The following is a 16196-nucleotide window of genomic DNA, read 5'->3' as shown; positions in this document are numbered from 1 at the left end:
ATTATGTGTATATTTTATACCTAAATCTATTATATCTATTATGTCGATATTGTGTACCTATATCTATTTTGTCTATATTTTATATCTACATCTATTGTATCTATTATGTCTATATGTTATACGTATATCTTTTAGATCTGTTATGTCTATATTTTATATCTATATCTATTATATCTATTATGTCTATATTTTATACGTATATCTATTATATCTGTTATGTCTATATTTTATATCTATATCTATTATATCTATTATGTCTCTATTTTATTACCATATCTATTATATTTATTATGTCTATATTTAATAACTATATGTATTATATCTACTATGTCTATATTTTATATCTCCATCTATTATAACTATTATGTCTGTATTTTATGCCTATATCAATTAAATCTATTATGACCTAATTTTTTACCTGTGTATTATCTATATATTTTAAACCTATATCTATTATATCTATTATGTCTATATTTTATAACCATAACTATTATATCTATATTGTACACCTATATCTATTATAGTTATTATATCTATATTTTATATCTATATCTATTATATCTATATTTTATACCTATATCCATCATATCTATTATTTCTATATTTTATACTTATATAGTATATCTTTATATCTATAATATCTATTATATCTATAATATCTATATTTTATATCTATATCTATTGTATCTATATTTTATACCTATATGTATTTTATCTATTATGTTTATACTTTATACCTGTATTTATTGTATCTATTATGTCTATTTTTTATACCTATATCTATTATAACTATTATGTATATATTTTATACCTGTATCTCTTATGTCTATAGTTTATACCTATATCTATTATATCTATTATGTCTATCTTTTATAACTATATGCATTATATCGATTATGTCTATATTTTATACCTATAGCTATTATGTCTACATTTTATACGTATATCTATTATATTTATAGGGTCTATATTTTATACCTACATCTATTTTTTCTGTCTTGCATACCTATATCTATTATATCTATTACGTCTATATTTTATACTTATATCTATTATATCTATTATGTGTACATTTTATTCCTATATCTATTATATCTATTATGTCTATATTTTATACCTATACCTATTAAATATATTATGTCTATATTTTATATCTATATCTATTATGTCTATCTTTTATACCTATATCTATTATAACAACTAGGTGTATATTTTACACGTATATCCATTATGTCTATATTTCATACCTATATCTATTATATCTATTATGTCTATATTTTATACCTATATCTATTATATCTAAATTTTATATCTCTATGTGTTATATCTATTATGTCTATATTTTATACCTATATCTATTATATCTGTGATGTCTCTAATTTTAACCTATATCTATCATATCTATTATGTCTATATTTTATACCTATATCTATTATATCTATTTGGTCTATATTTTATACCTATATCTATTATGTCTATATTTGGTACCTATAATTATTATGTCTATATTATACAACTATATCAATTATGTCTATGTTTAATAACTCTATGTATTATATCTATTATGTCTATATTTTATACCTATATCTATTATGTCTGTATTTTATATCTGTATCTATTATATCTATTATATCTATATTTTATACCGATATCTATTGTATCTATATTTTATATGTATATCTATTATATCTATTATATCTATATTTTATACCTATATCTATTATATCTATATTTTATACCTCTATGTGTTATATCTATTATGTCTATATTTTATACCTATATCTATTATATCTGTGATGTCTATATTGCATACCTACATCTATCATATCTATTATGTCTGTATTTTATGCCTCTATCTATTATGTTTATATTTTATACTTATATCTATTACATCTATATTTTATAACTGTATCTATTATAACTATTATATCTGTATTTTATACCTATATCTATTGTATGTATATTTTTTTTTTTTTTTTTTTTTATTTTATTTTTTTTTTTTTTTTTTTATTATACTTTAAGTTCTAGGGTACATGTGCATAACGTGCAGGTTTGTTACATATGTATACTTATGCCATGTTGGTGTGCTGCACCCATCAACTCGTCAGCACCCATCAATTCATCATTTATATCATGTATAACTCCCCAATGCAATCCCTCCCTCCTCCCCCCTCCCCCCTCCCCATGATAGACCCCAGTGTGTGATGTTCCCCTTCCCGAGTCCAAGTGATCTCATTGTTCAGTTCCCACCTATGAGTGAGAACATGCGGTGTTTGGTTTTCTCTTCTTGTGATAGTTTGCTAAGAATGATGGTTTCCAGCTGCATCCATGTCCCTACAAAGGACGCAAACTCATCCTTTTTTATGGCTGCATAGTATTCCATGGTGTATATGTGCCACATTTTCTTAATCCAGTCTGTCACAGATGGACATTTGGGTTGATTCCAAGTCTTTGCTATTGTGAATAGTGCCGCAATAAACATACGTGTACATGTGTCTTTGTAGTAGACTAATTTATAATCCTTTGGGTATATACCCAGTAGTGGGATGGCTGGGTCATATGGTACATCTAGTTCTAGATCCTTGAGGAATTGCCATACTCTTTTCCATAATGGTTGAACTAGTTTACAATCCCACCAACAGTGTAAAAGTGTTCCTATTTCTCCACATCCTCTCCAACACCTGTTGTTTCCTGACTTCTTAATGATTGCCATTCTAACTGGTGTGAGATGGTATCTCATTGTGGTTTTGATTTGCATTTCTCTGATGGCCAGTGATGATGAGCATTTTTTCATGTGTCTGTTGGATGTATGAATATCTTCTTTTGAGAAATGTCTGTTCATATCCTTTCCCCACTTTTTGATGGGGTTGTTTGTTTTTTTCTCGTATATTTGTTTGAGTTCTTTGTAGATTCTGGATATTAGCCCTTTGTCAGATGAGTAGGTTGCAAAAATTTTCTCCCATTCTGTAGGTTGCCTGTTCACTCTGATGGTAGTTTCTTTTGCTGTGCAAAAGCTCTTTAGTTTAATTAGATCCCATTTGTCAATTATGGCTTTTGCTGCCGTTGCTTTTGGTGTTTTAGACATGAAGTCCTTGCCCATGCCTATGTCCTGAATGGTACTACCTAGATTTTCTTCTAGGGTTTTTATGGTATTAGGTCTAACATTTAAGTCTCTAATCCATCTTGAATTAATCTTCGTATAAGGGGTAAGGAAAGGATCCAGTTTCAGCTTTCTACTTATGGCTAGCCAATTTTCCCAGCACCATTTATTAAATAGGGAATCCTTTCCCCATTTCTTGTTTCTCTCAGGTTTGTCAAAGATCAGATGGCTGTAGATGTGCGGTATTATTTCTGAGGACTCTGTTCTGTTCCATTGGTCTATATCTCTGTTTTGGTACCAGTACCATGCTGTTTTGGTTACTGTAGCCTTGTAGTATAGTTTGAAGTCAGGTAGCGTGACGCCTCCAGCTTTGTCCTTTTGACTTAGGATTGTCTTGGCAATGCGGGCTCTTTTTTGGTTCCATATGAACTTTAAAGCAGTTTTTTCCAATTCTGTGAAGAAAGTCATTGGTAGCTTGATGGGGATGGCATTGAATCTATAAATAACCTTGGGGAGTATGGCCATTTTCACGATATTGATTCTTCCTATCCATGAGCATGGTATGTTCTTCCATTTGTTTGTGTCCTCTTTCATTTCACTGAGCAGTGGTTTGTAGTTCTCCTTGAAGAGGTCCTTTACATCCCTTGTAAGCTGGATTCCTAGGTATTTTATTCTCTTTGAAGCAATTGTGAATGGAAGTTCATTCCTGATTTGGCTCTCTGCTTGTCTGTTGCTGGTGTATAAGAATGCTTGTGATTTTTGCACATTAATTTTGTATCCTGAGACTTTGCTGAAGTTGCTTATCAGCTTAAGGAGATTTTGGGCTGAGACGATGGGGTTTTCTAAATATACAATCATGTCATCTGCAAACAGGGACAATTTGACTTCTTCTTTTCCTAACTGGATACCCTTGATTTCTTTCTCTTGCCTGATTGCCCTAGCCAGAACTTCCAACACTATGTTGAATAGGAGTGGTGAGAGAGGGCATCCCTGTCTTGTGCCAGTTTTCAAAGGGAATTTTTCCAGTTTTTGCCCATTCAGTATGATATTAGCTGTGGGTTTGTCATAAATAGCTCTTATTATTTTGAGGTACGTTCCATCAATACCGAATTTATTGAGCGTTTTTAGCATGAAGGGCTGTTGAATTTTGTCAAAAGCCTTTTCTGCATCTATTGAGACAATCATGTGGTTCTTGTCTTTGGTTCTGTTTATATGCTGGATTACGTTTATTGATTTGCGAATGTTGAACCAGCCTTGCATCCCAGGGATGAAGCCCACTTGATCATGGTGGATAAGCTTTTTGATGTGCTGCTGAATCCGGTTTGCCAGTATTTTATTGAGGATTTTTGCATCAATGTTCATCAGGGATATTGGTCTAAAATTCTCTTTTTTTGTTGTGTCTCTGCCAGGCTTTGGTATCAGGATGATGTTGGCCTCAAAAAATGAGTTAGGGAGGATTCCCTCTTTTTCTATTGATTGGAATAGTTTCCGAAGGAATGGTACCAGCTCCTCCTTGTACCTCTGGTAGAATTCAGCTGTGAATCCATCTGGTCCTGGACTTTTTTTGGTGGGTAGGCTATTAATTGTTGCCTCAATTGTATGTATATTTTATACCTATATCCATTATATCTATTATATCTATATTTCGTACCTATATCTATTATATCTATATTTTATGCCAATATCTATTATATCTATTATGTCTATCTATTACATCTATTATATCTATATGTTATACCTATATCTATTATATCTATATTTTATACCTGTATCTATTATATCTATTATGTCTACGTTTTATACCTATATCTATTATATCTATTATGTCTATATTTCATACCTATATCTATTATATGTATTATGTCTATATTTTATACCTATATCTATCATATCTATCATGTCTGTATTTTATACCTATATCTATTATATCTATATTTGATACCTATATCCATTATATCTACTATATCTATATTTTATACATATATCTATCATATCTATTATGTCTATATTTTATGTCTATATCTATTTTATCTATTATATCTATATTTTATACTTATATATATTATAACCATATTTTATAACTATATCCATGATATCTTTATTTTTTCCCTGTATCTATTATATCTATTATATTTATATTTTATAATTATATCTATTATATCTATATTTTATACCTATATCTACTATATCTGTTGTCTACATTTTATACCTGTATCTATTATGTCTATTTTTTATACATATATCTATTATATCTATATTTTATACCTATATCTATTATATCTATATTTTGTACCTGTATCCATTATATCAATTATGTCTATATTTTATACCTATATCTATTATATCTATTATGTCTATATTTTATCCGTATGTCCGTGATATCTATTATGTCTATATTTTATACCTATATCTATTATATCTATTATATTTATGTTTTATTTTTTTTTTTTTTTTTTTTTTTTTTTTTTTTTTTTTTTTTTTTTTTTTTTTTTTTTTTTTTTTTGAGGTTTCAATATTTTATTCAAGTTTTTTTAAGTGATGTTAATTACAGCATTTGAAGGGGAGGATCTAATTCCACACAAAATGGAAGACTCTAAAATGTACCCATTAAACTGCTAAAAAACAAATTGAGTGGTGAGAATACAACAGAAGTCCAATTTAGATTCTGAGTGTTGTCACCATGTGATTACGATCACACAGACACTTCCAAGCTTATAGCTGGAGCTCCTGGAAGCTATTTCATACTCTGGTGCAAGGGCAAAAAAAAACACAACACAAGAAGGAATAAGTCCTGAATTATTGGCTTCATCACATCTACCTTCTCCACCCCAAAATGGCACAAAAGAAACAGTGACCACATCCTGCAGACCTTTTGGTGTAAAAGAGGTGATGATGAACTGGGGTGGGAACAGGTTATGAAGATCTGTCCAAAAAAGTCCCATTCCGGTGAGTTTGTACACACCATCAAGCAGCAAGCCTCTCATCAATTAGGGTTAGGAAACCAAGGTTCGATTCTCAGGAAATCACAATTTCATTCATTTACTCAATATGAATTTACAAAGTGCCTACATACTATCAGCTTCCACTTGCAGCCATTTTAGATAAAAAAGAAACCTGGCATCTCAAAGGGGCCACCAAGCTCCCCCCGAGTCTACCACTGAAAGGACCTTTTCTGGAAATGGGTTTCTTCTGTACCTCTGGAAGGGTAACATCTTAAAGCTGAATCATCTTTAACCTGGAGAGCTAACATATTTAGCAATACTTGCATCCCAGACATACAACATTAAGATACACTAAATTCTGAAGGTAGCTATGCTGCAAAATAGTTTAAAATTAAACAATTGTACAGTATTCATTTATGCTTGAAATTCCAGTCCTAGACCAAGCTTGTGGCCACCAGCATTGACGTTCTTGCCATCCAGAAGAGCTGACAGTGTCAGTTTGATACCTGGCTTTAGAGTCTGAGTGTATCCTAAACCTATCAGGCTGGAGTTGTTCACTTTAGCCGAGAAGCAGGCGTCAGGGTCAATCTGATACTTGGCTGCTATTCCGAAGCGCGTGTTACTGTTTCCTGCTGTCCAGGCGAGATTGACAGCGGTCTCCAACTTCTTGTTCACTTTCTGGTAAATGGAGCCACCAAACTCTGTCCCGTCATTCACATTAGTGTGAAGCTGGAATTCATCAGTCTTGTAGCCAACTGCAAAGTTGCTCTGGGTCACTCGGGATTTTGCAGTCTCAAAATTCATCTGGTAACCCGCCAGCCAGCCCTCGTAACCCAGCACTAGAGCACCCCGGATGGAAGGTCCAGCAATGTCGAAATCCATGTCACAGCCCAGGTTAATGTGCTCCCGCTTGTACCCTGTCTTGATTTTAGCATTTTTTTTCCCAGTGTTAGGTGAGAAGGATGAATCGAAGGTCAGCTTCAGTCCACGTGCAAGCTGATCTTCCACAGTAATCTCGGTGCCTAGTGTATTGTCGGTGTTCCATTTCTCTGTAAACGTCAGGCCGTACTCAGTCCATCTGTACTTGGTTTCCAGACTGCCTGTTACTTTGGTGGTCTCAGTGTTGGCTGAGCCTGAGCTTGTAAATTCCAATCCATTCTCAGATTTTGTTTTCAAATCAAGCTTTATTAAGCCAAATCCATAGCCCTTGGTGAAGACATCCCTGGCAGATTTGCCAAGATCGGCATACGTGGGTGGCACAGCCATCTTCTGCTCAGAGGCGGTGGCGGCGGGCTTGGAGGCGGCTACAGCCTATGTTTTATAATTATATCTATTATATCTGTATTTTATACCTGTATCTATTATATCTATATTTTATATCTATATCTATTATATTTATATTTTATCCGTATTTCTATTATATCTATTATGTCTATATTTAATACCGATGTCTATTATATCTATTCTGTCTATATTTTTTATCTATATCTACTATATCTATTATGTCTGTATTTTAAACCTATACCTATTGTGTCTATATTTTATCCCTGTATCTATTATAACTATTATCTCTGTATTGTATAACTATATCTATTGTATATATTCTGTCTATATTTTATACCTATATCTATTATGTCTATGTTTTATACCTATATCTTTTATATCTATTATGCATATATTTTTTCCCTATATCTATTATGACTATATTTTATACCCATATATATTATATCTATTATGTCTATGTTTTATACCTATATCTATTACATCTCTTACGTCTATATTTTATACCTATATCTATTATATCAATTATCTATATTTTATACCTGTATGTATTACGTCTATATTTTATACCTATATCTATTATATCTATTATGTCTATATTTTATACCTACATCTATTATATCTATTATGTCTGTATTTTATACCTTTATCTATTATATCTATTATGTCTATATTTTATCTTTCTATTATATCTATAATGTCTATATTTTATAACTCTATCAATTATATCTATTATGTCTGTATTTTATACCGTTTCTATTATATCGATTATGCCTATATTTTATACCTATATCTATTATATCTATTTTGTCTATATTTTATACCTATGCCTATTATATCTATACTGTCCATATTTTTTACCTATATCTATTATATCTATTATGTCTATATTTACACCTATATCTATCATATATATTATGTCTATATTTTATACCTGTATCTACTATATCTATATTTTATACATATCTCTATTATGTCTACATTTTATGCCTATATCTATTATATCTTTTATGTCTATATTTTACACCTATATCTATGATATCATTTATGTCAGTATTTTACACCTATATCTATTATATCTATTATGTCTATATATTATACCTATATCTATGATGTCTGTATTTTATACATATATCTATTATGTCTTTATTTTATAACTATACCTATTATGTCTATATTTTATACCTATATCTATTATAACTATTATCTCTTTATTGTATAACTATAACTGTTGTATCTATTCTGTCTATATTTTATACCTGTATCTATTATGTCTATATTTTATTCCTATGTGTATTATATCCATTATGTCTACATTTTTTACCTATATCTATTATGTCTATATGTTATACCTGTATCTATTATATCTATTATGTCTATATTTCATACCTGTATATATCATATGTATTATATCTATGTTTTATACCCATATGTATCATATCTATTATGTCTACGTTTTATACCGATATCTATTGTATCTCTTATGTCTATATTTCATACCTATATCTATTATATCTATTATGTCTATATTTTATACCTATATCAATTATACCTATTATGTCTATAATTTATACCTATATCTATTATATCTATTATGTGTATATTTCATACCATATCTATTATATCTATTATGTCTATATCTATTATATCTATTATGACTATATTTTATACTTATATCTATTATCTATTATGTCTGTAATTTATTCCTATATCTATTATATCTATTATGTCTATTTTTTATACCTATATCTCTTATGGCTATATATTATACCTATGTCTACCATAACTATTATGTCTATATTTTAGAACTATAACTGTTATATCTATTGTGTCTATATTTTATACCAATATCTATTATGTCTATATATCATATCTATATCTATTATATCTATTATGTCTATATTTGATACCTATATCTATTATATCTGTTATGTCTATATTTTATACCTTTATCTATTATATCTATTATGTCCATATTTTTTACGTTTATTTACTATATCTATTATGTCTATATTTCATACCTCTTTCTATTATATCTATTATATCTATATTTTATACCTAAATCTATTATATCTATATTTTATAAGTATATTATATCTATTTTATCTATATTTCTTACCTAAGTATATCTATATAGATATAATAGCTATAGGTATAAAATACAGATATAATAGATATAAGTATAAAATAAACACATAATAGATATAATACATATAGGTATAAAAGAAAAATAAAATTGATATAGGTATGAAATATAGACATAAGAGATATAATATATATAGGTATAAAATATACACATAATATATATAGGTATAAAATGTAGATATGATAGATATAATATAGGTATAAAATATAGACATGATATAATTCATATAGGTATAAAATATAGACATAATAGATATAGGTATAAAATATGGACATAATAGATGTAATCCATATAGGTAAAAAATACAGACATAATAGACATAGGTATAAAATATAGACATAATAGATATAATAAATATAGGTCTAAAATACATAATAAATATAATAGATATAGGTAAAATATATAGACATAATACATACAGGTATAAAATATAGACCTAATAGATATAATAGTTATAGTTATAAAATATAAATATAATATATATAGTTATAAAATATAGGCACAATATATATAATAGACGTTGGTATAAAATAGAGACATAATAGAGTTATAAAATATAGATATAATAGATATAATAAATATAGGTATAAAATATAGATACAATAGATATAATAGATATACGTATAAAATATAGATTTAATAGATATTATAGACATAGGTATAAAATATATATATAATAGATATAATCGATATAATAGATATTGGCATAAAATACAGATATAATAGATAGAATAATATAGGTATAAAGTATAAATGAAAGACATATAATATATACAGGTATAAAATATAGATATAACAGATATAGGTATGAAATATAGACATATTAGATATAATAGACATAGGTACAAAATACAAACAAAATAGATATAATAGATATAGGTATAAAATATAGACATTATAGATATAGGTATAAAATATAGACATAACAGATATAATAGATATAGGTATAAAATATAGACATAAAAGATATAGGTATAAAATATAGACAAAGTAGATACAGGTGTAAAATATAGACATAGATATAATAGATATAGGTATAAAATAAAAAACATAATAGATATAGTAGAGATCTGTATAAAATATAGACGTAATAGATATAATAGATATAGGTGTAAAATATAGACATAGTAGATACAATAGATATAGGTATAAAATATAGACATAATGGATATAATAAATATAGGTATAAAATATGGACATAATAGATATAATAGTTATAGGTATAAAATATAGACATAATAGATATAGGTATTATATACAGAAATAATAGATATAATTGAAATAGGTATAAAATATAGATATAATAGATATAGGTGTAAAATATAGACATAATAGATTTAATGGATATAGTTATAAAATATAGACATAATAGATATAATAGATATAGGTATACAATATGGACATAATAGATACAATCGATATAGGTATAAAATATAGACATATATATAATAGATATAGGTATAAAATATAGACATAATATATATAATAGATAAAGGTATAAAATATAGACATAATAGGTATAAGAGATATAGGTATAAAATATGGACATAAATGATATAATAGATACAGGTATAAAATATAGACATACTAGACATAATAGATATAGGTATAAAATATAGACAGAAGAGATATAATAGATATAGGAATAAAATATAGACATAATTGAAATAGGTATAAAATATAGACAAAATAGATATCGGTATAAAATATAGACATAGATATAATGGATATAGATATAAAATATAAACATAATAGATATAATAGGGATGGGTATAAGATATAGACGTAATAGATATAATAGATATAGTTGTAAAATATAGACATAGTAGACATAATAGATATAGGTATAAAATATACACATAATAGATATAATAGATATAGATATAAAATATAGACATAATAGATATAGGTATAAAATATAGACATTAGATATAATAATTATCGGAATAAAATATAGACATAAGAGATATAATAGATATAGGTATAAAATATACACAAAATAGATATAATAGTTATAGGTATAAAATATACGCATAATAGATATAAAATATAGACATAATAGAATTAATAGATGAAGGTATAAAATATAAACAAAATAGATATAACAGACATAGGTATAAAATATACACATAATAGATATAGGTATAAAATATAGACAAAATATTTATAGGTATAAAATATAGATATAGATATAATAGATATTGGTATAAATATAAACATAATAGATATAATAGAGATGGGTATATAGTATAGACGTAATAGATATAATAGATATAGGTGTAAAATGTAGACATACTAGATATAATAGGTATAGGTATAAAATATAGACATAATGGATATAATAGATATAGGTAAAAAATATAGACATAATCGATATAATAGATATAGGTATAAAATATAGACATAAGAGATATAATAGATATAGGTATAAAATATAGACATAATAGATATAATAGATATAGGTATAAAATATAGACATAATAGATAAGTATTAAATATAGACATAATAGATATAATAGAAATAGGTATAAATTATAGACATAATAGATATAATAGTTATAGATTTCAAATATACACATAATAATAATAATAGATATAGGTATAAAATATAGACACAATAGATATAGGTATTAAGTATAGACATAATAGATATAATAGATATAGTTATAAAATATAGACATAATAGATATAAGAGATGTAGGTATAAAATATGGATATAATAGATATAGTTATAAATATAGACATAATAGATATAATAGATATAGGTATTAAATATAGACATAATACTTATAGGAGATGTACGTATAAGATATAGACATAATAGATATAATAGATATAGATATGAAATATAGACATAATAGATATAATAGGTATAAGTATGAAATATAGACATAATAGTTATAATAGATATATGTATAAGATATAGACAAAGTAGATGCAATAGATATAGGTATAAAATATAGACATATTAGATATAGTAGATATAGATATAAAATATAGACATAATAAATATAGGTATGAAATATAGACATATTAGATATAATAATTATAGGTATAAAATGTAGACATGATATATATAATGGATAAAGGTATAAAATATAGACATAATACATATAATAGATATAGGTATAAAATATACACATAATATAGGTATGAAATACGGACATAATAGATATAATAGATATAGGTATAAAATATAGACATAATAGATATAGGAATTAAATATGAACATAATAGATATAATAGAAATAGCTATAAAATATATACATAATACGTATAGTAGATATAGGTATCAAATATAGACATAATAATTATAATAGATATAGGTATAAAATATAGACATAATAGATATAGGTATAAAATATAGACATAATGCTTATAATAGATATATGTATGAATTATAAACATAATAGATATAATAGGTATAGGTTTGAAATGAAGACATAATAGATATAATAGATATAAGTATAAAATATAGACAAAAGAGATATAATAGACATAGGTATAAAATATAGACATAATAGATATAATAGATATAGGTATAAAATATAGACATAATAGACATAGGTTTTAAATATAGACATAATGGATATAATAGAAATAGGTATAAAATATAGACATAATAGACATAAATATATAGGTATAAAATATAGATATAATAGATATAGGTATAAAATACAGACACAATTGATATAATAGATATAGGTATAAAATAGAGACATAATAGTTATCATAGATATAGGTATGAAATATAAACAATAGATATAATAGATATAGGTGTAAAATATAGATATAATAGATATAGGTATATAATATAGACAAAATACATAAAATAGTTATAGGTATAAAATATAGACTTAATAGATATAGATATAAAATATAGACACAATAGATTTAATAGATATAGGTACAAAACATAGACGAAATAGATATAACAGACATAGGTATAAAATACAGACATAATAGATAAAATAGATACAGGTATAAAATATAGACATAATAGATATAGGTATAAAATATAGACATAGATATAATAGATATAGGTATAAAATACAAACATAATAGATATAATAGGGATGGATATAAAATATAGACGTAATAGATATGATAGATATAGGTGTAAAACAGAGACACAGTAAATATAATAGATTTAGGTATAAAATATAGACATAATGGATATAATAGATATAGGTATACAATATAGATATAATAGATATAGGTATAAAATATAGACAAAATAGATATGGGTATAAAATATAGACATAGATATAATAGATATAGGTATAAAATATAAACATAATAGATATAATAGAGATGGGTATAAAATATTGATGTAATAGATATAATAGATATAGGTGTAAAATACAGACATAGTAGATATAATAGATATAGGTATAAAATATAGACTAATGCATATACAACATATAGGTATAAAATGTAGACATAATAGATTAATACATATGGTATAAATATAGACATAATAGATATAGGTATTAATACAGACCTAATAGATATAATAGATATATGTATAAGATATAGACATAATAGATATCAAAGTTATAGGTATAAAAATATGATATAATAGATATAAGAGATATAGGTATAAAAATACAGACATAATAGATATAATAGATATAGGAATAAAATACAGACATAATTGAAATAGGTATAAATATAGACAAAATAGATATAAATATAGGTATAAAAATGTAGACATAATAGGTATAATAGATATAAGTATAAAATATAGACATAATAGATATAATAGATACCAGATATACAATATAGACATAATAGATATAATAGGTATACGTATGAAATATAGACATAATAGATATAATAGATATATGTATAAGATGTAGACAAAATAGATAAAATGGATATAGGTATAAAATATAGACTCAATAGATATAATAGAGGTACAAATATAGGACATACTAGATATAATAGATATAGATATAAAATATAGACATGATAGATATAGTTATAAAATATAGACATATAAGATATAATAGTTATAGGTATAAATATGGACATAATAGATATAACACATATAGATATAAAATATAGACATAATATAATAGATATAGGTATAAAACTATAGACATAGTAGATATAATAGATATAGGTATAAAATATAGACATAATAGATAATGGAAAAAATATAGCTATAATAGATATAATAGATATAGGTATCAAATATAGACACAATAGTTATAATAGATATAGGTTAAAAATACAGACATAACAGATATAGGTATAAAATATAGACATAGTAGATATAATAGATATAGGTATAAATTATAGACAGATACTATAGATATAAGTATAAAATATAGACATAATAGATATAGGTAAAAAATACAGACATGATAGATATAATAGATATAGGCATAAATATAGACATAATAGATATAGGTATAAAATATAGATATAATAGATATAATGAGACAGGATTAAATATAGACATAATAGATTTAATACATATAGGTATAAATATAGACATAATAGATATAATAAATATAGGTGTAAAATATAGACATTGAGATTCACCTATAAACATAGACATAATAGATATAATAGATATAGGTATAAATATAGACATAATAGATATAGGTATAAAATATAGACATAATAGATAAAATAGATATAGCTATAAAATATAGACATAATAGATATATATATCAATATCGAATAATAGTTATAATTGATATAGGATAAAAATAACATACAATAAAGAATATGGTATAAAATATAGACATAATAGATATAATGAATACAGTCTAAAATACAATATAATAGATCTAATGGATATATGTCTCACCATCCCGCTCTACTAGATTACTAGATCCTCAGGTACATCAAATCTAGAATTAGATGCGGTATAAACTCTGGATATAATTTGCATATAATAGATTAGTTATAAATGTAGCTCTAGTCAATATAGGTATCCCAAACTCTCTCTCTCCTGGCTCCCGCCGATTGTAGGTCTCACCCTCTCGTCTCATCCTCGCTATAGGTGTCCCCTTTCGCTCTCCTCCTCTCCTACGCTTCGGCCCCCCTCTCGCTCTCTCGCTCCACTTCTCCCCCTCACCCTCCTCGCGCTCCTCGCCTCTCGTTGTCCCCTCGCGCTCCCCTCGCTAGCTGTCTCCCACTCCTTCTCCTCTCATCCCGGTCCTCCCCTATCGCTCTACTGCTCTCTTCGCTTCATGTTCTCCCCTCTCAGCCTCCTACGCTTCTCCTTCGACTCTCGGTCTTCCCTCTCCCCCTCTCGCTCTCCTAGCTCTCGCAAGGTCTCAACAGATCGACTCCTACTCTCGGTATCCATCTTTTTCGCCCTAGTCGTTATAAAGAATAGGTACAAAATCTAGACAAATAAGATACATAGATCTAGGTTATCAAATCTAGCCATCCTTACATACTCGATATATGTATAACAATATAGACATAAACCATATATCAACGTATAGGTTATACAAATAGAGGCAGAATAGATCAGGTATAACATACAGACATAATAGCTATAGTAGCTATGAGTTATAAAATACTACACAATAGATTATAATAGTATAGTTATAAAAGGTAGACTAATAGACTATAATAGATAGTGGTATCAGATATAGGTACTAGATATAGGTATAAAATATCACATAATAGATATAAGAGATATAGTTATAAAATGTAGATCTAATAGTTTATAGATAATCTATAGGTAATTTAAATATAG

At 26.3% G+C, this 16196-nt stretch overlaps 1 protein-coding gene across 1 annotated transcript; it reads right to left on the bottom strand.

Moving 5' to 3' along the window:
* Nucleotides 1-5597: 5597 nt before the first annotated feature.
* LOC115895711 (voltage-dependent anion-selective channel protein 1) lies at nt 5598-7348 on the bottom strand. Its single transcript, XM_030926345.1, has one exon. The coding sequence runs from the start codon at nt 7306-7308 to the stop codon at nt 6457-6459; it is 852 nt and encodes a 283-aa protein (XP_030782205.1). The 5' UTR covers nt 7309-7348; the 3' UTR covers nt 5598-6456.
* Nucleotides 7349-16196: the final 8848 nt, after the last annotated feature.

The sequence above is a fragment of the Rhinopithecus roxellana genome, unplaced genomic scaffold (genome assembly GCF_007565055.1).
Source record: "Rhinopithecus roxellana isolate Shanxi Qingling unplaced genomic scaffold, ASM756505v1 contig1269, whole genome shotgun sequence".
NCBI classification, from domain to species: Eukaryota; Metazoa; Chordata; class Mammalia; order Primates; family Cercopithecidae; genus Rhinopithecus; species Rhinopithecus roxellana.
Note: the sequence above shows the minus strand (reverse complement) of the source record. Positions and strands in the feature narration are given on the sequence as shown.

Coding starts and splice junctions, on each gene's coding strand:
- LOC115895711 (XM_030926345.1), bottom strand. CDS start 7,308: ATGGCTGTGCCACCCACGTATGCCGATCTTGGCAAATCTGCCAGGGAT.